We start from the raw sequence: 27,344 nt of genomic DNA on the forward strand, positions 1-27,344 counted from the left end.
TATAAACATATTCCACACTCAGATCATTCGTTCGCCAAAACGTTGCAGGTTAGTAAAAATGCATAGAAAAGATTTCTAAGATTCCGTTCGAAAGAGTATGTTCGTTTTCTTTTTTTCTTCCTCTATTGTTTTTTTTTCTCAAGTGCGAACATCTTCAGCTCCTATTGCGCCTAGCTTCCTGCAAATAATATTATCGATTCGGGAAAATTTAAATGGTTAATTACTATCCTTTGGGATTTTCGCTCGCTGCAGCCCTTAATCACAATTATTATATATCTACATTTATGATAGAAAATAGTTTGAAACATATTACGAGTTAAATGAAAAATAAATAATTAAATAAATAAGACTTAAATTAGGAATATGATGATATACTAGATGTGTCTTTGTGTGTATTTACTCTTTCGATCATTTGCTGAATTGCAAAAGGAAATCAATAAATGAAAGAAATATTTATCGTTTCGGAAAGAAAAATATGCAATTACACGCGATGTACAGTGTGTATGTTGGTGTTTGTTTCAAATAATAGAAAACAAGAAAGGTGAAACAAAAAAATTAAAAATATATATTACTTAGTTCTGATGAGGTAAATATGTTTATACTTAACTAAAAACTGATTGTTATTGATTTATCTGAAATATGTTTTATAGTCATGTCTATTAGAAACCATGGTTGTTATTGTTTAACATTTTTTTGGTCCAATTTGTTGTATTACGAAAGTTTTAGCCATTGTTTCTAATAGAATCATGTTTTTATATATATGTGTTTTTGAATATATAATTCATCTGTATGTATATGTGTTTGTATGTGTGTGTAGTGTGTGTGTGGAGATGTTTCATTTTTTTTAAGTACCCGTGATGCTAGACCTGAATGACGCGGCTGTTGACGGAGGTTAGGCTCCGCAGGCTGACAGAAGACGACGGCAGGCGGCCCCTCTGCGTATACAGAGCCTGTACGCTGTATGAGACAAAGTGGAAAAAAGCAATTTGAAAAACTTTATTTACTTTGTAATACTCTCAATAACAAGGCAAATGAAATCGGGATCAGTAGATGATCCAGAAATGGCCCACTGTGAAAAGGCCTCACTTCTCACAGAGGGTTGTAAAATTTTTTGATTGTTCTAACAGAAAGCCGAAGAACTCGGACTCTGACCACGTATGTTTTTTTTAACTCTAATACTCGAGTACCAATTTGGAGTTGGTTACAGTAAATAAAGTTTTTCTACATTGTATCAAAAAATTTTACAAGTACAAAACAAATCTCCAATAAAAAAAAGAATCTCTTCCCTAACATTAATTTTAATGGAGTATTATCCAGTAGGAACAAAAAAAAAATAGATGTAAAGATCTAAAATTCCCAGAGAAAGACAATAGAAACGCACCGTGTATTATCGTGCAGATCATCGTAGAAAACGTAAAACCTTCGAATCTCGCGAGCACTAATTTCGCACAAATAATCGACCTTTGCAATAACAAAACTAGTCTCGAAAGCAAATTTTAGAAGATAACAAGTTTCCATAAAATCCGTATTTTGACGAATATATATTAAAATCAACAAAATAATACTCCATTATAATTAATTAACAATATAAAAAAGGAAATACTATATATATATATAATAATTATAAATTCTTTTTTGTTTAATAATTTAATATTTTTTTTTACAAATTATGATAAAAATTTAATTATTAAGTACAAAATTTGGTTTCCTTTTTCTCATGCTTTTTTAAAAATATATATTCAATCGAATAAAAAATAATATATATATATGTATCTATTAAAACAGATTATTAACTTGTACTTCAAATAGTTATTGATGTAAAAATCGATGAAACCTATAGAGAAACACAAGAAAAAAATACAGAATCAAACTGTATCATCATAATATCATCAAATATGCACGTGTTACTATACACGGAAACACAGAAACGTTAAATAATTTATGAAGAAGAAAAGGAAAATAAAAAAATTGCCACGTACGCAAAATTATTCAATCAAACTGAATTAAGTAACAAGAAGTGAAATATCACGGACTTGCGCCGATTCGCACATTTTTGTATTTACTTTTCATCAATATTATTTTTTTTAAAATTTTGGGGCAAACATATACCGCACAACGCTCTTCGGATCAGATTCGTGCAAATCTTAAAAAGTACATTTAAAATTAAAATGGAGAAAGTTAAAATAATAAAATACAACTGCAGTCAGCCGCCTTCACTCATTCGATGTAAAAAAGGACACAGAAAATACACTCAACCTCATGTAAACTAAAAATTATTATTTAATAATTTGAAAATGGAATGTGAAAAAAAAACTAATAATAATTATTGTAATAACAACTGCATTCATCCAATAAATCTCAGTCGCTCAAATAATTCGAAAATGCATACATTTGCCACCGAGGTTTTTTTTTAGTAAACTAACTAAATTAGATCCGTTTCTGCTAGAACCGTCTTACAGGTTTTTCAGAATGATAATCTATTAAAAAAAAAATAATTTCGTAAGTTCGGTTTTAGCAGAGAACGTATCTTAGGAGTTGTAGTTGATCGTAAAGTATTTTAGGTTTTCCGCATACTTTGCGATCACTTTCAGCTACAATTAATTGTACCATGCATCCGCATGCAATAAGCTAAATTAACTTAATAGTTTATTTTTGCCGTTCTGATTTTATGCGCGAATATTACTACTGCTGCATTCGCTCCGTGTCTCGAGCGTTTATGATTTAATTTTGTAACGAGTTTTTCCAAAACTGCAAACATTTTTATTAAGCTAATCTATGTAATAGAAAGTGTTGAAATATATTTAACGCGAGCTTACCGCTTGGCATGGCCCCGTTTACGGGCGTGTATACAAACTGGTGTGCTTCGCTTGTTTTCCCACTGGACACTACATATAGCCTTACCGTCACCGGCTCGGTTATATCAGGATGCAAATAAGGTGGAACGAGACATACCAAATGAGTCTTCATGAAAAAAAAAACAATATAAATATTAGTGGAATTGTTACAAATATTATTTTCTTGATGAATTTACCTGCTGCAAAAATTCTTTGTCAGGTACAACCGATTGTTCCCACGGCCTGTGCATGTCTTCTTCGGATTGAAAGTAAACGACCGTGTCTTTCAGGAAATTTTTACCAATCACAAAGAGTTCAAGTCCTCCACCGGCCGGACACGATGTTAGAGATTTTTTACTAATTTCTGGAATTCCAGGTGGTTGTGCTACAAAAAAAAATAGGTGTAAATTTGATATAACTATGATCAATAAGGTTCGGTTTTTGCTCACTGCAAACTATAGGTTGCGAACAGATTTGAAGTGTTTCCTGCGTTCCATTGTCGTGGGTTATTGTAGTTCGGAAAATCATTCGACAGCGCGTCGACTTCTTTTTGCTGCGTGATGCCAGATGCTCGGGAAATCGATGCTCAACATCAACGTTGCGCTCTTTCAGGATGCCGACACAATCGCAAGTTGCTACCAAATCTTTCGATGGATTCAGCATCAATTCTATGACAACAGTGCCGTCGATTGTTTTTTCTTGGCACTGCGTGGAATTTTTGCCGCTAACTCTGCAGGCTTGGTAGAACATGTGCGGTGCTACCTTGCCAATGTCAGTACCAATAAAGACCTACGAAACGATGATTTAAGTAGATTGAACTATATAACACTTCAAATCTGCCATATATACTTGCAAATTTGCAGGCTTGCTGTATCCAGTTAACTGTACAATTGGGAAACCGTTTCCAGAACGATCTTTCACTGCACCTCGGCTTCCCTCCGTTTGATAACGTGCTCTGTGCTGCTGCTCAGGTTGGCACAGTATTGACAGACCAATGTTCACTGTAAAATTTGCGAATTTGCACATGACTGCTTTTTACCGAAGCCATAATAATGATACATACTGTAACGTGATGAGGGTTGCAATAGGGTTGTTAACGTGACTGGTCCAGCGGGTGCAGATCTGTTCAACACCGGTAAACATCTAGGGATGGAACCACGTGATGTTGTGGCCTGTGTGTTGTTTACATTTAAGGCCGAGGCTGATGCGGCTGGTACTGTTCTGATAAGCCTGCAATAAAATAAATTCAAATAAATACATTACTTCTACATCCAATGTCATCGAAATACACAAACATACATCATATCGTTCAGAATAGCATTCATTCATATAGTGAAAACATACAATCGTACACATTCGCAGCCCAAACTTCAAAACAGCCAAAATTTGAGTTTCCAGGACAATCAAATATATTACATATTCTTCTGATGAGTTGTTTTGCGACTTACGCATTGTTATCCCTAATTGCATTCACGTGTTCGGGGAACGAGTAGTTTTCATTAACCTCATCGTTTTCAAGTTTTATGTCAACTTTCGACCGTTTCGCCTGGGCCCTTTCATCCGTCCAATTCAATCTATCAGTCATACTATACGAATGTGGATCCGTATGCTGATCGAAACTATAAAAAATAGAAACAGAAAAAAAAAGAATATTACAAAGATTGATACCTCCTCATGCTTCCAAGCTAAAACATACACACATAACATACGGGATTTCAGGAGATGAAACTTTCTAATGAATTTACCTTTATTAAATAACATTTTGAAATTATTCTTGTCTTACATACGGAAATAGTTAGCTTATTTAAAAGCAATAACTCTTTAACTATATTCAAAATAAAAGGCAAATTTCCATTAAATGTATTAAATTCAAAAAATATATTTCTTTTAATATGATAAATTTACAGTTTGGGTTGTATTGGACGGCATTTAAAATGATTTGACATGATAATATGTTCAGTCTGTGATAGTCGCAGTTCGTTAAATGAATAAATTGAAGCATATCGAAACTTTACACTAACTAATTTACTATGAGACGTCGAATAGATACAATTAATTTGAACGAATGGAAAAATTGGTACGGAGACGATTTAGCGCTTTTGTCTTAAGAGTTTTTAGTTTCAAGAATGCTACCGTAATTACTGTTTTAGAAATGGGACACGTACTCATATTTTTTTTTTCTATTATCGTCGAATATTAATATTTTCTATATACTATAAATATAATAGACCAAAAGAAATCGGTATTATAATCAAGGCCATGCTTTTTATCGTTGGGATTTCCAAGTCACGGGTTTAAAGAACTTGAGGCTAAAATTACTAGTTTCTAATAAATCTATAGATCAGTGTACGTTGAAACGCAGTAGCAAAAAAAGTAAATAAATAACATAGAAGAATAAGAAGCATAAACAAGAATAATGTAATATAGCACGTGGCATAGAAGAATATAGTTGTATAAATTCCCGACATGCAGAATTATTTGAGTCAATTTGTACCGGTGCCATGTGATATGAACTCGTTCCTTTCTGTGACATGGTTTTCTCTTGAGACGATCATCATCGGCTCGATTCAATCGAAAGTCAACAAATCGGGAGAGAAAAAAAAACCTGTTATTTCCCCGTTTTGTTCCGTCTTTTACAAACGACTCAACCGTCTTTTTTTTTCAATGTAACAGTAATTAATTAACACATTGCACATTTATTTGAGGATTTCTCTTGGAATATGCGCGCACATACACGCAAGCATACATACAAATAAAATGCGACGGTTTATTTGCTGAAACAATTAGATGAATCGCAAACACAATTTAAATATCTAGGTAAACACAATCTAACCTCGTGCGGCATTATTGTTGTACAAATAAATTTCGTTCTTGAAATGTATTATTGCATTTATGTATGTATATGAATCTTTAACATTTATGTTTCTTTCATTTCGCTTGGTAAAATAATTATAAAAGATGCCGTTAAAAATAGTCTTCGCCAAAGTTTGACGTAAATTCGTAAAGCGAAGTATAATTTATAGGATGTTTATGTAGCTTAAACATATCTGTTTAAGTTTGGCGGAGTTGCCATCGTGGCCTATAGCCTTGCGTTGATTGAGAGAGGAGCCTCTTGAAACAAACGATGTGCTTCCTAAAAATGCTGATATTATTAACTGTTTCCTTCAAATGTGGATAATCTGAACATTGTATTTAGCAATAAAGAAATATAGAAGTAACGTCACAAATTGCATTTTATCTGCTCTTGTCTCTCTTTATGGACAATGTATATTTTAAACTATTACTAATTCATGCTTTACAAAATTACAACAGTTTTATGCCAAACATTTGATGCCAAATTCTGTAATGAAGATTTTATCTACAATGCCTGCTTAATACAAATTTGTTAGTATTTCAATTAAAATATTTGTAATAATTTCAATAGACCATTGTATTTGTGTTTTCATCTATACAATGAATTATTCTGTTGTATAATAATTTGTCAATTTTAAATAGATTTTTATTATTTATAATAAACTATTAGTATGTAATACCATAAGCTAAGATAACGAAGATAAAAAGTAAAGTATGGTAATTCACTATGTCATTTATTCTAAAATATATCTATAATTTATACTGACACTTTATTCTTCAAAAATACTTTTAATCAATATCTTTCAAAATTAAATTCATATTAAATCTTTTAAATTCAAGAGAATACAAATCTTATTATTGATGATACAAATCATCTGATAAATTCATCAATACGATTTTTTTTTCTGTAGCTAATAACATATTCTGCAGGTACTTTGTTTTCGATAAATAAAAAGAAGAAAACACCGCAAATAAAACATGTATATCATAATCGATTCAGGTTTTCCCCGTATAATAAAAATCTGTGTTAAATTACTGTACAGACAACAGTGATTAAATATTGTTACACCACAACGCGAAACAGGATTAAATTTTGACGTGTTATACGGCCGAGATTAATTCATAAAAACACTTCGGTGATTCAGTTAATTACTAATTGTCATCTCTCGAATTACATCTCAAGTACTTTTTTTTTCAACTTCAAAACATTGTAATAACATTTAATGAGTGAAAGCTTTGGTGAATGTTGGATTAATATTAAATGAATTGTCTTACCCTAATCCGCTGTCGTTCGAGTTCTCACACGGATCTAAATTTCTTCTGACCATGGACCGAATTTTTCCGGGATAATTCCTGACTAGCGCCAATCTCTTCCCAGTTGATGGCCTTCCGGGTCTTCGCTCTTTCAGCTGCGCCCGTGGCACCATCGTTGGGGCTGTGTACATAGTCATTTTCATACTACTTGCTGAAAATGAAAAGAAACAAATTATCATAAAACAAATAATAGAAATTGTAAGATTTATATAATAAAATGTAGATGTAGATATCGTTATATTTAATTGCACTAGCAGACGAACTGCTTTGATATGTAAAAAAAATATCTGTTCGAATCGTGTAGTGTCCGAGGCTCTATTGCTGGAGCCACGGTTGTAAATTGGCACTACGACTTCTTCCTATATTGCCCAAGGTTAATTCCTTTTTATTAACACTTAAATAAGGCGCTCGACGGCACGATATTTCGTTTGCGCAACGTTTGCAAATAGTCATTGATTAGTGAATACTATTTAAACTTACGTAAAAAATAAGCAACAACAACAACAAATCAGTTTTAAATATACAAATTGATATATTTTAGTTATCAAAAAATAACATCAAAAGCGAATCTTGAGACTCAAATTCAATAACTAATTGCGAGACAATATTTTCATATTTTGGATAAAAAAAAATATAGAAATAAATAATTTACTAAATACAAACATTTTAATCGTCGAGTATCATTAATTCAATAACAAATTTATAAGTAAATTATCCTGAAAATGCGTCAATGAAGTAATAGAAGTATAGATTCGTGAAAGCATTAGAAATAATAAAATATGTATCGCATCCAATTCGTAATTAGACGTTAGCAAAGCTCCTACTAGGTAATTTTGTTAAATTTTCAAACAAGGTCAGCTTAAGCACAAATAATATGATTATTATGTATATATTTGTATACATAATAATCACATCACTCGAGAATAATATCGCAATTAAAATGTTAATCTTTTTTTGCCTTTGTTATCAACCCGTAGTATCACCAAAATAAACAATCTTAATTTATTGGTGGCCATTTAATTATACAAATATTTGCTTAAAGTGAGCGAGACATCATCGCACAGTTCATAAGGCGCCTAAAATAAGAAATTATTCAATTTCGTTCAGTGTTTCCAAAACATGAACATGAATGTATTAAAATAAGCAAAATTCGTCTTGTTACAGTCAACTGGAAATTCTTGGTTCGAATATTAAAAATTGCAAAATAAAAATTATAACTAAATAATTATAATTAATTTAAAATGTACAGTAATTAAAAATTAGACAATTGTGTCCTTATATTTGGCAAGGTGGTAATCATCAACACTTAAGATGTATAAATTATAATAAGCATATTTTATAATAATTTATTTTTTGCTTTACATATATATACTTATAGCTAGAGTAGAAAACTATATAGGTTTTGTGCGGTAATTACATTACTGACGTCACACGGGATCGCTAAATTTAAACATTGTGTTTACATCTCGGTAGATTAGGGGCCTGCCAATTTTACTCTGCCGCTTATGTAACGCTGCTGATTCGCGATAAAAATCTCACGTATGCCACTCATAACCGGTACAATCTACAAAACTACACATGTCATCTCTATCAACTGTCGCATAAAAAATATAAATAATTTCGTGATTATGCGATGATTGCTTAATTATTATTATTTTGAAAATAAAGTTTTCAACAAACGCCGGAGTTGCGAATTGATAAATTCCATCCATTGGACACTGGAGGAGGGTCTGGTCTGGTCCTCGTAATATGATGATGAATGCCAGGCGCTAATAAAATCATCGCGTGGCGTGATAAGATAAAGCGGATACAATTCCCGTGTATAACGTAATTATTGTTATTACAAGAATATTATTGTTGTCGCGAAAAAAGCAAGGTGATGAGATAACAGATTTTATATTTTTTTTTAGAAATTTAGATGAGTTTAGCAAGTAATGACATTGAGGTTATCTAAATTCGTTGCTGACACACCTATGATACCTACTATAATTTATGTAATAAAAGATGCTTTGTTGCTGTATTAAAATCAAATGAAGTTTATACTATAACATGTTAGACTATACAGAAATTAAGTATTAAATAGACTTGAACGCATTTCTTGTAAACCAGATCAACTTGATCTAGTTTACAGGAAATATAAAGAACATAAATGTTTAAGTATTTAAATATTTTCAAGCATGCAGACAAACTATTACAGAAGCATTGATTGATAATATATTGACCAACATAACAATCAAGTCGGTAAATAAGATTACTGTATCTTATATGTAAGATATATATATATATATAATATACACATACTTTGAACTGTAAATACGATTGTAAAGAATGATTATTTAAAGCTTAAATAAAATGAGCATCTTACATACTAAAAATATTAAGAAAACTGACTTGTAAATAAATTGAACTTTACTCAAACTATAAAATCTAGTGTTCATTTCTTCTTAAGCCGGATAAACCTAGTTTAAACTAGATTACAACGCACGGAAAATGCAATTACAAAAGTATTGATATATTGATCGGTAAATAAATGCGTTATGCATAATACTCCTAGAGTATGCGAAGTTGTATATTGGATATTTGAAAGGTTCAGATGAATAATAAAAGTGAGGAACTTTCAAATTTTGAAAAACTTGTTAAAAACAAGTTCATCAAGTAAACGAAAACAATGTCATCAAATTGTAATAATAGTGCATGTAATGGGAATCAATAATAATTATAGTTTTTGATTATGTGTGTCGTTGGATTGATCGACTATTTTCATGTGGATGATGAATTGTCGATTGACGTGTCGAAATGTTTATGAAAATGCGAAACAATTCATTGTTTCGAGACGCAAAATCGCGTAAGCGAGGAACACAAAAGCTTCTAAGATTTTTTATTTTTGATGTACAAAGCAGCACCGTTGCTATGCCGGAAATATTTGTTATACATAATAAAGCACTTAAACGAAACGATTTAATAATCCAATTCATCAATAAACCGCAACGCGCGAACTTCAACAGACATGACAAACTGCCGTGTTGTTCTGTTTCGACCATCATCAAAACACACAACAACCAAAGTGACATGAAAATTGCTTAATTTATTTATTTACCGTGTAATGTAAGTTGCAACTTAGATGTTACAATAACAACTGAATTATCGTATTTATTTTCTGCACATTCTACAAGTGGACTTCACTGTACCCAATTTGCTGTAATCCATTTATTTCGCGGTGACAAACGTTTAATAACAACAAAAAAGTGTAACTTGAAGATAACACTTTGCTCTCCTCAATTGGGAAAGTCGCTTCATTCAACTAGTAGTTACATAACGACTCAGATAAGAAAGCATTATTAATGTCTGGCTGTGTACGCTTAACAAAATTGGTTTTAGTTTGAATTTGAAAATGTTAACTCTCTGTAAAGAAAGTAATAAATCCTTTGTAGATATATTTAATTAATGTTTTATGAATTAGTATTAATAAAATAAATAATATTGAAAAATTAAATATGGATATTTTTTTAGTTCAATATAACATAAACATCTGGAATGTGCAGATTATGATACACGTTGATTGAATAAATCAGCATGCATATGTATTCATTATAGAAGTTTTTCTACATGTGACCACTGACTCGATTCGTCAGATTCGTTACAAAAAATAGAAACAAGCGCGCATAAATTCTTACCTATAATATCACAGAAATTGTTGCTCTTTGCAACAACAACAAAACAAAATTATACAAGGAACTATCACAGCAAACAAGAAAAAAAAAATAAAAACAGGCTCAATTTTCTTCGAAGTTACGATCGGATCACAAATATTGTCGCTGGTGCCAGACCATTATCCGCAGTCAATTGTTTTCAACTAAAAATAACTAAAATGTTTTTGTTTGTTTTTTTTTTTTGGAAGAAAACAAAAAATAAAAGTGAAAAGTTTGTTTCGAAAGTGCGTTAGGCTGCGTGACAGCTTTTCCACATTTTCATTTGGTTATGATGGGAGACGCGTGAGGTACGTACATAAACGACATTTGCCGCGAACTGAAACGTAATCTCATCGCATATTAAAACCGCGACGCTGGACTCCGACGTGGACTTGCGCGTAGAAAAGCCGAGGGAATTCCTGATCTCCGTCAGAAATGATTACTACTATATTTCAACAAAAAAATAATATAGTAATAACACTAATTCGTAGCACTTCCGGGTCGAAAATAGTCTGTTTATTGTTTTTTATGGCACACGTGATTTCTCTCACTTTTGTTTCATACAAAGACACCCATAATCTTTTCTTATGTAAGTTGCCACAGATGTATTCAGAATTTCAAAGTACAAACTGAAAGTTTAAAATGCGTAACAGGGAAGCTTTAAAAGTGCTTAATAAGTTAACGACGGTACAAATATTTTGCTTAGTTTATCAGATCTTAATAAACATAGTTATCTATTGTAGTAGACAAAATTTAAAAGATTATAAGAAAATACAATACCAATTTAAATTTTGTAACACTAAATTTATATTTATATAAATACGAATTACTTAAATTCGTTAAACATAATACATTTATAAGATTGATGGTAAAATGTATATTAAATGTATTTTAATTACATAAAACATATATTTATAGAAACAAAAAAATACATAATTTAATTAAGAATCTATATTATGTCAAATTAATGATAGATATAGGAATCCACCAGAAAATGAAAATATTAATCGATGACGTCAATAAAGTTAATGTATTGGTATTTTGTAGCTTAATTGTGTACACTAATATAATTTAACAAATTATATTTTACGTAATTTGACATCAACTTGCTTTAACAAACCAAATATTAGGCAAGAAATATACAGTATTTTTTTGTTAATCTCTTACATAATTGTAATTGTTGCTGAAACTTACATAATAATATTGTTTGCTATAGTTAAACAGAATTTAAAGAATAAAAAAATATATAAGAATACTTGTAATCATACATTACATACATTGTTACAAAGGGATTTTGTAAAGTTAAAATCTAAAAATATAGTTATTTATCATAAAATGACTAATATTACCTAAATAATATGAAACAATTGAAGCAATTATAAAGTGAAAGAAAAATGTAAAATATTTTAATGATATTTTTGTATGTGCGCGTGTAAAATTTTCAATGCCACGTGTACTTTCTGCTATGATACAATTTATATTATATACATAAATAAGTTGACGTTGAGCGGAAACAATATATAGTTTCCGCTCAACATCAATTTATTTATGTAATTATTGATTATACAATAAATCAATGAATTAATATTCGTATAAAAGGTAGAAGCAATAAATAATAATTTAAAGAAAATGACAGACAAATTGATTAACAGTCGATCATTATTTTCGTAAATATAAAAAAAGTATGTTGTTACCTGGTTACAAATTGTTACAATTTATGTGCCTTCATAATAAAGTTCCCTTTTAGTCGAACCGATGATCTAGGTTAAAATAAAAATATTTATTTATTTTACAATTCGTATTGGCCTATTTACGACCAAAGGGTTATCGAACGAAGTCTTTCCGCCCGTGGAGTATATAAAAAATATATCTATGCATATAAATATATTTCAAACAAAAGATGAAAATACAATAAAAAAAGGCAATACAAGAAGCAAATTACTCTGTAATAATAAATTAAATAAATATAAAACAAAATATTTTTATATTGAGAACTTATTAATAATATATACACGACATTAAGAATCATTTGACATTTGAATTACGTATATTTAATGAACGGTGGTAATCATGAATAAACCAAAAGGCTTCGTTCAATTGGTAAAAATGAATGGTAATAAAATCGATCGATATTGGATTTATCTAAATGTATAAATGAGAAAACTACATTTAATCGCATATGAATGTGAATGCAATATCTGCATTATTTGCGTAACAAAGACGCAATTAATAAATAAATGTATTCAGATATTGGTAAAACTAGTATTGCTAATGATATTTACATGGTAAATATGTTTGAAAAAAAAGTTTTTCACTATCGTTCTGTTCGAAATAATGAATTCAGTAGCTAAAATTGATGTTTTACACTCTTGTGTTTAAGAAATTTTCGTAAGCCCACATCATTTCATAATCATTACAATATTCATAATATTTATGAAAATATTATTTGGTTGTGTGATGTTTCTATATATATTTCTTAAAATATCCTTAAGTTTAAATACAAATTTAGATACTGGATACAGCAGCATTTCAACACCTCACATCTTTATGCAAAGACCTTGTGGTGAAAGTCCAGTTAACAGAAATACTACTATTAGATACAGTTAATACTACTATTTTGAATCTTCATTATGCAGATATGTCTTCAATGAAGGAGATACGTTTGTTAATGACGCAGCAAATTCTTTATTTCGATATAAACATAGCCCGTGTGCATCATGATGGCACTTGTAAAAAAATGTTGATTTCATCCAGAAATAGCTAAGAAGTTTGTGAATCAGAATAAATGAAACCAACCACATTGTTTCGTGTCATGTTCTTTCGTGTCCTTTAGTAGACATCAACAAAGTCATATATTAAAAAAAACCATATTAATTTTGAGTTTTTAATCTAATTTTTCAATATAAAATCTGAATAATGGATTGTTTAAATGTTTTCTAACTTGCCTTATCACGAAACAATTGAAACATTATCATTATTTGATATTATGTATTAGGTGAATACAAAATCAATAATACTTAAAACATTTATAATAGATAATAAGAATACACTTATTACTTTTACAACTATTATTATAATTGTGATAACATTTATAAAATAATATTTTTAGAATAAAATATATGCATGAACGAAGACCGTGAAGATTATGTATGATGTATCGACGCAATGCAGTCCAGTTAATACTTTCCGTAAGCTTTTATAATATTTTTCCACGTGTTTACAACAAAATTTTGATAATGCAATTTACGTAAAAACTCACTTTATTTATAAATTTATCGGAATCCTCGTGTACTTTGTATTATATTTATAAAGAGAGAATCCTCTCGATACAAATAAGCGTATCCATAAAAATTAAAAATACGCTTTAAACCTGAATACTTTGGACTTGAAAAGTAAAAATGCAGCAGCGTTCGGTGAAAGTTTTCCCGCTTTGCGCCATTTGCACGAAAATTATGGACATAATTAAAACCTGTTTACATTGATACGAATATAGCCTATCGAAAATATGAAATCCAGTAATAATTCTTCATGCAATTTTATATGTATGAAACAAAAGCAAATAAATACATCGATTTCGGTGACTTTCCGCACCGTGTACATATAAGTTACACAATTAATGTTTTTGCAAATTGATTGTAAAAATAATTGCGACCTAAATAATACGAGATCTCGCTAATAATAATAAACCTTAATGCAAATTTGCTCAACTCATATTTGGCGTGGAGCAAGGAAAAAAAAAGACGAATTAAGGTGGCACTTTTGTTGTACTTTCGTATTAACCATCCGGCGAAGCAAAGTTCAAACTAAATAAACAAACAGCAATTTATCACATCCATGACACCACCAGAGTGTATGATTTTATTTAAAAAAAAGTCGCAATATTGCACGACTTTTCGCAAATAAATATAACAAAAAAAAAGATGATTTAGCGACGGTGTGGTTACATAACGCGTTTCCTGCATTTGCTTTGGTAATTATTATATAAAGCAAAATTATGAATAAATCCACTCCGGGTTCGTTTAATATATCCATTATTTATCGGGCAAATATCGTTTCAATTCCTTGTTCATTGTTTCTTTCGTTGCGGTTTCGCTGTTCGCCCATAATTCGCAATTTATTTATCTAAGCAATGGTAGACGCGGAATAGCGAATACTAAATACTGTTTTCCATAATATACGAGTGTGAGTGTTTGTGTATAAACTGGTGATACTGTCTACACGTTTGAACGCAAAAGCTAGAATATAATTTGCGTCATTGAAACATGACCTGTCTCAACGAAAATAGCATTGCACTATTGACTTTTGAAATTGTGAAAGCAAATTCCAACTTTAATTAGTATCATATATTTTTTGAACAATTAATAAATGATTTCCACTTTTATTATGGAAATTAGTTAAAGAACGATGTGCAAATTGAATAAAAGTACCCCAAGTTGACGTTATTATTAAACTGGACAGAAATAATCTGAATGAAAGAGGAACTTTCAATGCAGGAGAGGGGTTCGCAAAAAAAAAATATATAGAAAGTCTGCATGGGTTGAATTGCAAGTAAGAATGGCTTACAGGCAAACACAAAAGTGAGTTCATTGACATACTGAATAACTGCACCCTTGAATCTAAAAAATATATATTCTGATAACAAAACAACAAAATAAAAAGGTAATAATTCACATTAGATGAGTAGTATGTTAATTCTATTTAAATATTTCATTTAAAATAACAGTACAAGGAATTTGCATGTTATTATGCTAACTAACTACGTGCTCTATTCAAAACATTAATTAAATTATTAAAAAAAAAAAATGTGGATTGCTTTACGCGTTTTATATCCTTGGACGATATGTGAATTGCATTTACTTTGCACCATGAGATGATATATGCATAACCTAAGAACGAGAAAAGATCACAAATTGAATAAAACTTGAAATAATTATCAATTGTCTGCAGAAAATGTGAAAATTTCTGTTTTGTAATTCGAATTTAAGGCATATGCGCATCTAAACTGGCAGTCAGCAATTAAATGGAAACGGTATCATCAAACAAGCCTAAATTTAAAACAGTTTAATTGGTAAGTTTAAAAGTGTAAACTCATTAGAAACTACTGTAAACTAGATTTGTTTAGATTTGCTTTTCTGATTTTATCTTAGTGGTAAAGTGTTTACATCGGTATTCTGCGAAATAAATAAATCGTTATATATCAGATCTTAATTAACATTACGTAATAATAGTTCAAATCAAACAATACGCGATAGATGTAATAACAAAATATAAAAATCCTGTGAAAAGATCATGACAGGTGAATTAAGCGTAAAGTTCTCAAAAAAGAAACGGAGGCGCGGACTATACCCCTGGCTATAGTCCGCCAAATTTTTTTAATAAATTAATGTTTATACCATAATATCTTCAAATAAATAAAACGTGTCTATATCATTTAATCAATGAACACAATAAATAAAAGGGAAGCGCGGAAAAAAAATCGGAGAGGCGTAGTAGCAAACCGCTGCTTTAGAGAATTTTCTGTACATCATAAATCTTAAGGAATGAATGAGGACCGGCAATTTTCAACTTTGTAGCCACACGATCCAAATATTTGTTTGTAGTAATACTGTGGCCCAAATGCTAACAGTATTTCAACAGTTCCTCGCATTGACTAAAAATGTCAGTTATCAAATGACAAATATAAAATATTAGTATTGCTAATTTTGATAATATTACTATAGAGTTCGAAATTAGAAAGCAGTAAGTGTAATTCCACAAAAAAAGAGATGAATTCATTAAATTAAGACTTAAAGAAAATTAATGTAGTTTGTCACTTAGCAAATGAATTAGTAAAGAAATAGGTGATGCCCATCCAAGTTGTTTACAAGTTGCGTTCAATGGCACCAATAAACGCGCTATTTGCATTGTCTGGCTTCCTCGGCGACATTTATACACTTCGTAATTATTCCTTCCATTTCGCTTTTTATTCCCTTTTTCTTTTCTTCAAATTTATTTTTCCTGTTTTCACTCTCGTTCCGCACCCCTCTTCCACTGTTTTCCTTTCACTCGTTTCTTTATTTCTGACGTTTGTTGCACGAATGCAATTAAGATCGTGACGCGAATCGCCGCACGACCTTGTACGTATTTTCGGGAATGGACTTTTATGCATGCATCTAAGTTGTACAATTCGTATACACTTTAACGGTGCTCCTTGTACCAGAACATGATGCAAAACATCTGCAACTAATTCGTTGCTTGATTGATTCTGCTCGCTCATTTTATGCTTCGTCTATTTTTAACTCTAGCGAAAAATACTAAATATTTAACAATGCAACATTTATTCAATAAAATAACTATGTTCTGGAGTTGCTATTCTACAAAATAAAGATCTAAGAAACATATTGAGTTTAAGTTAAGTGATTAAGAATAAAAGATGATTCTGTATAAAGTACATAACTATAATCGTCAATTGGAAAAACAACTGTATTCTATCCGGCAACTCTAATTATCCGGTAATTTAATGTTATATGACTGTGGGCTAAAAGGCTTATGTTTTAATAACACTAGAAATACGCTTATCATTATTTCTAAAAAATGTGTAGATATGTTGATTGTATTAATTACTATTTATACAATAAATTATTTAATATTAATTAATTTGTATATTATATATATTCAATATTATAGATAATATTGAAGCTATAAATAGATATAAATACAGATAATTCATTTATTACACTTAACTTAATCTAAATCGGCTAAATAATATACTTCATCTGCAAATACGTGTTGTCAAGGAAACTGAGACAACTGTAGTGTTTACGTGTAGCTTAGTTTTATTATCAGTTTTTAGAAATACACATACAAACCAAAAAAAAATAACAAAATACAGAAACTCTTTATTTTTTATTTTGGGAGACTGTTTACATCACGAAGAGATTATGATCTGAACTGTGCTCTAGTTTATCGTTTGATAAGAATATTGAAACAGTTAAAATTGTAGGAGAAATGTAGGACGACGTCGTCGAGTTTATTCAAGATAGTTGTAATATGTAAAAAGAGAAGCCGGAGTTCCATCTTAATAATCCAAACTTATCAATATGTCTGAGATTCAAAACGTCAAAGTTCAGGAAAGGAGCGAGCATATAGTATAAAATTCCACATATAATGTTGACCATCAATGCGCGGATCAATATTTACTTTCAATAACACATAAATAGCCGTTATCAATGATCCTCCATTATTTCTTATTGCGTCAACAATGAAAAAAATTGCACAGTATTTACACGAGCAGGTCAAGCACTTTGATGTTTGCATCCGAGACGCACACATATAATATCGATATAGTTGATGGTTAATGAACTCTTCGAATGAATTAAGTCATTTGGATCAAATTAACGAGGTGCTAATCGCTTCGGATTATTTTTTAATAGGTATTAAGATGTTTTGAGAGACCAGAACAACGCATCACTCTGATAAACCCAATGAATTCGGTTCGACAAACTCGATATGGACTTTGGCCAGAATCCCAGCAGATTCAGATTCTCCTCTCTGTATCATCGTTACGACCGAAAGTGACTCGATGATGATGATGTATGCAGTAACTTGTAGAATTCAATTATAATTATCGCTTATGCTTACTAGTCTACAAGAAAGCAAATATTTAAAAAATGACAACGAGAAAAACGAAAAAATACTCAAGTTTCTGTATTTACCGAAGAACGGAACAATAGAAAAAGAAGATCATTGGATTGCCCCGCGTCATGGGTCATCGAGCTTCGAAGCCAATAAAGACAATGGCCAAACACAGGTCGTTCGATTTCTAATACACTTCTCTCCAACCATCAGTTTTCAAATTAAATAATTGCTTTATTTGTTTAACCTATCTCGGACAGGTTAAATCAGATGACGCTTACAATTATCGACGCCTGATAAGAAAAAATAAAAATATCGTCCTACATTTGGTTGGAAACGCACGATCATTATTAATTAACCAATTTACAGCAATTACAATTTCAGAGATGGAAGCTAATTGAAGTTTGGATAAACTGGACGATTACCGTAGAATGCCTATCTGTAAATAAAGATGATTCCGAAAAACAAATAACTGTTGTTTGTTTATATTATCGGACATATAAAATAGTTTATATTCTATTATTACACATAACGCATAAACAAACCAATATTACGATAAAAGAACCAAGAAGAAAATATCTTATCGTTTTCAGCCTGGATGCTATGTGTGTATCTTTGAACAAACCAACAAACAAACAAATTTGCTGTCAACCTATTATAATTCTTATAATTCTGCATTAATAATTGTAGTTCTCACAATATTTCAATGTTTTGTATATATATTTTTAATATATGTCGGATAAGGAGTTAATAAACTAGACCGACGCATATACAAGTCTTTGTTAATATACTTGAGAATACCCGAATACTTAATGTTAATTAACAATGTTACCATTCAAAGTTCTTGTAATGTTGTCAATTAATTCCATATTTTCTATTCAATTTCTTTTTTAAGTTTTCTTTTTAGATTAACCTTAGCATTGTAATAAATTTTCGAAGTGCAATACTTAATCATAAATCATCTGCATGTGGCGCCTACCTAATTGTGTGAATCAATTGAAACTTGTTAAGTTACATTATTTTAAACCACAACCGTATTGCTTTTCAATCTTAAAACGATTATTCAAATATTATAAGTGCAAAAATATTTCTTGTATTTGTTTTTTTTAGTTTGTATTTTTTAAAAATACTTTTTCTACATTAATCAAGCAATTTTAATAATTCACTCACTCCTTATTCGCAGAATTTCTGAATATTTAGAATAGTGTTTGAAAACAAGATTTAATAATATTCAGGTATTTCCAGTCGAAGTTTGCATTATTTTTTTTTATTCATTTTATACAGTTACAAAGTTTATTTATTTCTAAAAATGTTATTATAAATGAATCAGTTTTAATAAATAGAGAAATAAATCGTACTTCAAAAGTCATTTTATTTAGATTGTTATCAATAATAATGTATAAATCACAGTAATGGGACAATTTTGCTGTAGTAACATCACTATTTTTTAAGCGAAATGAGCTGATCTAGCCTAATCTTAGCGATAAGACGACCTATCTACTATATAAATTCACATCTATGAATCAATAGTTAATATAATTATGTCGTGTATCATATGATTTGTAGGAATAAATAAATTTGGGTTTAGGCGCAAAACAAACAGATATAAATAATACACACAAACCGAAAAAAACTAACAATTTTCTGACATCTTTACAAAGAATATTATTTCTACAGTAATTCAATTACATTATTTTTTTAATATATAGTGAATATGTTGTGTTAAAACATTGTTTATTGTAAATAACGTAAGTTATTGGAAATATCGCATTACGAGACGTTTATAATATATGGCATTTGAAATGGACACGCGATGCCACTTACTGGTAAATACAATGATTTGTTGATATAAAAGACGTCACGTGTACACACCCTGACCTCTCCTGCCGAATCATATTTTCGAAAGGAAATCATCCGGAAAATTATTGTTTTCCACGTCGAGAAGAAAAAATCAATACCGCTTTTTCTAAATGGCGTGCATACATTGGCATCGACGCGAATGCATCAACAATATTTAATAATAGCTTGCAGGCTACGATAACCAAAAAATATGTAATATAAATATGTAAATTTGGGAGATGCTATTGAACCGACATATATAACGGAGAGATATTGTTAACAAGAAGATAATAGATCAGATAATGATGGGCTGGTTACCTTGAAATTGTTTAAAAAAATATACGCGGTTGTTTATGAGAAGGCACAAAGTGTAATATTTGTTAATCCCATTAACGTCCAAACTTCTCTTCCTACATTTTTGTTAATAATTTGCCAATTTGTCAATATTTGTGGCTCCTATATTCATTTGAATCTAATGATCAATGCAAATAATAAATTTTGTTTCCTCAACAAGTGAAATACGATAGAAACGTTATCTAAAAATCATTCATTGAAATTCTAGTAGTTTCTTTAAAATATATTGAAATGATAAGCTTGAATCTCGTATATGAATAATTGTTGATTTGTAACTGAATTGTTAAGGCACGGAAACGTATTTCTTCACTTGTTTTTTTTTCACATATTTGTCAAGGTAAGACTACAATATGGTATAATTTTACGGTGGTTGTTTACACTAATTTGAAGTTACCAACAATTGTCTGCAATACAGATTATGTTAGAAGAGTTGTCAAATTTTGATTTATGAAGCACTTTCATAACTTAATAAAAGGTTGAATCATATAGCAACTAACATATACTATCATGTCAAAGCGTCTTGTCGATACAGTTTGTAAAAAGTTATAGTTCAGCAGTTAGTAATTAACTATTTTACTATAAGATTGATAGTTTAAGTAGCAACAATTTACTATAATAAGTTTAATAGAGCGGAAATACCTATGGTAATTTATTCTTTTTATTGTTTCTTTTATTATGATTGTATAAAGTATTAGACCACAAGGATTTGCATATATTGGAAGAAAATATAGAAGACTTGTAGTAGTTCATATAAATCAATATTAGTGTGAAATCTAAAGTGAAAAATATGAAATATTTCCTATTTGTTAATAAAATCAGTAGATTAGTAAATATTGCATTAGAATTGTTGTTGCATCTCCTTTGATTATCAAACTAAATATAATATGTCTATTATTGGAAAGTAATGTAGATTTAGTTAAAACCAAGTCAGCAGACGTAAATATTGTTTAAGCTATTCTGCACTGCATATGATCGTTATTAATACAAAATTTGCATTGGTTTCGAAACAATTCCTCCAGACACACACATGTACACTTGATACAATTATAAATTATTGAAAAGACCTCATCTCTTTGTTATGTGTGTGTAGATGCGTGCATATGCGTGCGACAGAGTGTCTTGTAGTTTACGTGTCAACAACTTTCAATGGTTACGATTCAAAGGTCATTTTGTTGTGAATAAAACACAGCGCTCCACAAAATGGCCGGCAATCGAAAAGCGCGGCAAAACTCGAATCGAGACCAGCGAGAATTAATAACCGATTTATTTCAATGCGTGCAACGTGATCGTACGCTGCACTTCATTAATGCCGCGCTTCAAGGATGATTGAACCGTCAAACTGTAATTGAGAATAAGGTGACACTTACGTAAATAAATCGGTCAGATTAAACGGAGAAGCGATGAAAATAATTAAGTAAATATTAGGTGTTGCTATTATGAAACGTGACTCACCATATCCACCGTCAAAAACAAAACAATCTCGAATCAACATTTCAGCGATTTTCAATAGTTCTAACCCGATTGCAACTAACTAGGAATTATCAGCGAATAGTCTTCGTTATCAGATATTCAAATACACAATTAACACAAAAATAGATACAAAAACGTTGGAAATAAATGTGATTGAACGAAAACACGTGTATAACCCGTAGATAGTTATAAGAAGCTGATACATTGTTTTGTTATGCTTTTCCTTTTTCTATTGCGGAGAATCCCAATGACTAAAGGTCAATTAACATTATGAAACTGATAATGCTGTTTGAAATTAATAAAACTCTATTATATTAAATTAAAAAATACGTTACAACTACCTTTACGTAGTTATTGCATAAAGATTCAGTTTTTATTATATTTTTATAAAATGATTCACAGAAATAACATTTACATTATATATATTTTTAATATAATAATAATAATTTAACAATTCTGATATGTAACTATAATGAACGTACATTTTTTTTTAAATTTATTTTTCAATATATAAAACTTATAATTCTAGATATATCCTAGATTCATTATTACCAGTTTCTTAAATTCGATGTGCGTTCACAAATTAAAATATAAATTCAACTCAAAAAAAACGTAATTTCATAAGTACTTTATTGTTTTAAAGTACAAAATTATATAAGATTATGTATTGGATCTACAAGATAATACTTTTCAAACTATATAGTTGACATTCGTATCTTATTTACTGAAACTGTTAAAAAGGATAAAAACAATGCGGCATTGTTTATTAATCGAATAAGCACCGAGGAAGTATGTTTACTGAAAGGAACAAGTTTAATTATCGCATTTCAGGACGTTAATTAATATTACTAATACAGTAGTAATTTATCGGCACACCAATAATGCCCAATGCAAATATTTTTGACTTACATAACGTTGGCTAATCACTATTTGACAAAGAACAAAAAGAACATTTAATGCGTTTCAAGCGATTGCAAAATGCGAACACTCAACTCCTTGCTACACATTCGTCCCTTACGTAACGCGCCGAACATCAACTTGCTTTAGTTACCTAATAACGTGTGAAATTGATGCGCATTCTACAAATTTAATTTTGCTATTAAATGTAGGTTCAATTGAATTTGTATACTAATATGTAAAATGTTGGATATAACAAAATATTAAGTAGCTATGCGTCAGTTATGCAAGGATTATTAGTGTAAATCATAACTGCTAACGGTTTATGCGGAGACGGTAAAAATTAAGTGTAAAAATATTGTTTGAGAGTACATTGAACTCTTTGCATCTACTGTAGACATAATCACGTAAAAATGGCAAGGTTATCACTGTAAAGTATATATTTAGAAATATGTTGTGCGTTTAACGCTCATCTCGAACAATGAATATTCTATACGAGCGAAGCGCATTATCATTAACAGCAATTAATAATATCAATCAATAACCACTATGTACATAATAACAACAACTTAATTAGAATGCTCTAAACTAGTATATGTGATCCAATTAATTATCGACGATGTGTAGTTATTTTTTTTATGTTATTCTCGATAACTAATTATTTGAAATATGAATTCTTCGAACAAAAACAAACAATATTTTATTCTATTTTTGGTATTACCAGAAAAAGAAAATTATAATAATTTTGTGCATAATAAATATAAATGTTATTTTCTAAAATCAGTAAAATTCAATTCAAATATAAGCATTTTTTCTGTTTAAATAAAAACGTTAAAAAAACGTCATAACAAAAGCTTTAATAAGATGAAAATTTCGAAATAATGTTTGTTGAAGCAATCAAAGCAAATAAACATAAATAAGACACGAAAACAGGTATTACCTGGACCTAATAATAACCGATGATAGTCGTATGCAAATTTTAAACGTAAACTGTGCCATAATTAGCGACTCATGTACTGCTATCTTTCAATAGTTTAGGATTCCTAAAAAAAAAGCAATGAATTTAGCATAATAAGTTGTCAATAATATCTACGTATAGTTAAAGTTGAAACTATATTTTTCATACAAAAATGCATAATAAAAATTATTTAATTATGATTTTAGTCTAGACAAGCGAAGAAAACGTATGCGGGAATAATTGCATGTGATTACAGTCCATAATAATAACACATACAAACACAATATATATATTTGTAAATAGTTCAATTCAACTAGTAAATGAATAATAATAATTATTTCAAATGATCATATAGTAAAATGAAATAAATATTATTGCAATTTAATGTCACGCAATTGTAAAGTTGTTTATAGCGTAGAACCGTTATCCATAATTCTGACTTTGTCAATAACATAATAGAAAACTAGCATAAAATAATTTTACGCTGCATATATTATAAACTGACCTATAGTACAACGTTTTAGACAAAGTTAGGTAGTGGTAAACCAAAAATAGAATGAAAAACGCGTTTGCAATGCACAAACACTGTTATTGATATCGGTTGTTTTCATTGGAAAAATAACATTTGATATTTTAAATAAAACTATTGGTCTCGCGGTAATTCTTTAATTAGTTTAATAGCAAAAAACAAATAAATAATACAACAAGTGAATCATTATATGTCATTTACTAATAATAACAAATTTGTTATTTATACATTCATTAATTATTAGTACAGACAACTTTAATATTAAGGTGACCAGGTTTAAAATGAGCATTTTTATCTACCTATTTCGCTAGTCAATTCACATTTATGTATTTCTTGAAACAGAAAATTTTCATCAATAACAACATGTTTCAATGTTTACATTACAACTGTAGAAGAAACATCTTCCATATCTATTTGTATTGCAAGCACTTTCATTCAGAGTAGATAACAAATTGAATGTTTTGTTTTAGAATCACCTAAAATATCAACGCTTCGAAGTGCGAATTTAATTTTAATAATGCAAAGGAGTACGATAAATGAATATTTGGTCATTTTATTAATATTGACTATTAATATATAATACATGTATTTCTTAAAAGATTCTTCAAATAGACCAGCGGATTGCAACATTTTTTTATAGTAACATATGTCCTTTCCCTAGATTGTATTCCTCATATAAGAAATTTGCTAAACAACGTATTGAGTACATCTGGGAGTACATGTTCCGCAGATTGGGAATCGCTGATAGACCATAAACCACAAGGTCCATCTGCTGCGTATAACTCGAATGTACATGCTGTTAAGACTTACTACTTTAGACTATTTCCGCTCTACTTATATTAAATTTAAGATAAATGCTCACTTACTATTCATTGCTTGTTTATCAATTCATTAAATTTAAATCAAAAATTTTATTATTCTCTTGCATATATACTTTTTTTTATTATGTGCATTTATTATGATCAAAACAAACATTGCTCATTCGAATTCATTTCCCAAAATAAATTAAAGGTTCCCTTATGCTAATTTGCATGTTTTCGGTTGTTCCAGACATAACAAAACATTTCGAAAGGGGTCAATTATATATTGGCATTTATGATACACCATTCTTAATGAATTATATATTCACGTTCAAAAGGATGAAGATAATTATTTATAGGCACGTATTTGCCAAAAAGGAGTAATCAATAAGTAATGTACCAGTACGTACTCTCTTCTCAGTTTACATAATCAATAAATGTAAGACACGGTCCTTCAAATACAAAATGTAATAAAAATGCATTTTTTGTTGTCGTTTAGTTCAAAAATATATAACATTTAATTTAAGTTTATTTGTAAATTATTTAATTTACTTAATTTATATAAAAAAAAATAATATATTTTTTTTGTTGCAAATAATAAATTGATTTTAATTACAAACTTGGTGCATTTAATATAAAACATTCATCGAGTTCGGCGTATTTTATAAATGTCAATAATTTAGAGTGAACTTCGATTAAATTCATGAATAACATATAGCCAATATACACGGGGCTACACAAAAGGCAATTTAGTTTGCAGTTCACCTTCGCTCTGCAAATTGAAATATACAACTTCAATACGCACACCCTAAATGCCAGAGAAGCCGCACAAATTCAACTCCGGCAAGGTGCTTTTAAAGTTTCATTTACAATCGTTTACCAGTGCGAATCTTGCTAATTTACACACACAAAAATTTATTACCCGCTCATATAATATGGATATACTTATGTTATGATAACTAATGTTGCATATTGTATTATCTAAAGTACTTACTTTTTCACTTGCTACTTTTAATTATTAAAGAAGATTCTTTGTAAGACCGAGCGATTAAAAAATAATAATGATACGAATTTTCGGACTTAAAATAGAAAAATCACACGTCGCGCGTAATTTTAACACTGTACACTTATTTACAAAGCTTTATGTAGCGGTTTGTTTTTCAAACTGACCTATTCAACAAATGCGCAATAGGACTATATAGGACTATTTACATACGCTACATAGAACACATTTTTTCTTTTACTTGGCGATTAGAATAATTGCAAATTTCCAAGCAATTTATTATGACTTGCAATTGAAAAAATAAAATAAACGTAATCGGCTACGCTCATTATGCTTTGCTCCAAACGTTAAAAAAAAACATGAAAACAAAAAGCATTTTTTTTAATTTTCATTAAATATATTGGCACAAAAACATCATATTTTAATAGATTATATAGTTAATATCAATTGAAGACAATTAATATAAAAAAAATAAAAATAGAATTACAAGCACTAAATTTTAAAGGTTGAACCTGAGTTCAAATTGGGTGGTTTAAAACTAAAGAATCGTTACTTCTTTAATTTTATATGTTCTTGTTATTTAAGTTTCTTTTTGACAGTCATGTAATGTGCACTATCCAGTTTAATTTCATCAACATGTTATTGAGGAAGCAAGCATAGGAAGCTATTTAAAATTATTCTATTTTTTTTTCTCTTTCTTATAATCATCGATATTTGAATGTGAAATGATATTATATTGATGGTCATTAATAACAAACCAGAATGATACTTATTATTATTGTTTTTAGTGCAGCTAATGACGATTCGATGAGTAATTGTTCTTGACCTGTTAACCTTGCTATTAAATTTTGAACGAGCCAATCGAATGTCATTTAAACGTACATATGTTTTTCAACTAATTAAAAGTGCAATCAAAAACGACAACAGATCTCCTCCATTTTGATTCAGTTCCGTATTTTGCACAGAAACTAACGGACTTACAAAAAAAAAACATGAAAAAATCATATATGTTTGCTGTTTTTATCTTCACTCTGAAGACTCGTTTTATTCGACTCACTTTGTTCACATTCAAGCAACTCAAAGTCCACAAATAATTAATTAAAGAGTTCTTTCACCGCTTTGGGCTGTTTCTACTTTATAAAATTACAGTGGCGGTTCGTCAGTGTGGAAAAACGAATACACTGGAACCT

At 29.7% G+C, this 27,344-nt stretch overlaps 1 protein-coding gene across 5 annotated transcripts in view; it reads right to left on the reverse strand.

Annotated features, from left to right (window-relative positions):
* The window catches only part of LOC108557644 (nuclear factor of activated T-cells 5), a 33,465-nt gene that overhangs the window by 2,823 nt on the left and 3,298 nt on the right, over positions 1-27,344 (reverse strand). For 2 of the 5 annotated variants that reach the window (XM_017914242.1, XM_017914241.1), the window contains exons 2-8: positions 6,963-7,152; positions 4,283-4,453; positions 3,898-4,064; positions 3,684-3,835; positions 3,284-3,623; positions 3,032-3,219; positions 2,817-2,961 (exon numbers count right to left, since the gene is read on the reverse strand). In XM_017914242.1, the coding sequence (XP_017769731.1) occupies positions 2,817-2,961; positions 3,032-3,219; positions 3,284-3,623; positions 3,684-3,835; positions 3,898-4,064; positions 4,283-4,453; positions 6,963-7,152 (1,353 nt within the window). Of the gene's footprint in view, positions 1-2,816; positions 2,962-3,031; positions 3,220-3,283; positions 3,624-3,683; positions 3,836-3,897; positions 4,065-4,282; positions 4,454-6,962; positions 7,153-10,675; positions 11,023-27,344 lie in introns of those variants that run through there. The other 3 variants (XM_017914245.1, XM_017914243.1, XM_017914246.1) reach the window with 3 other exon arrangements.

Source organism: Nicrophorus vespilloides, unplaced genomic scaffold, assembly GCF_001412225.1.
Source record: "Nicrophorus vespilloides isolate i.1.1-1 unplaced genomic scaffold, Nicve_v1.0, whole genome shotgun sequence".
NCBI classification, from domain to species: domain Eukaryota; kingdom Metazoa; phylum Arthropoda; class Insecta; order Coleoptera; family Silphidae; genus Nicrophorus; species Nicrophorus vespilloides.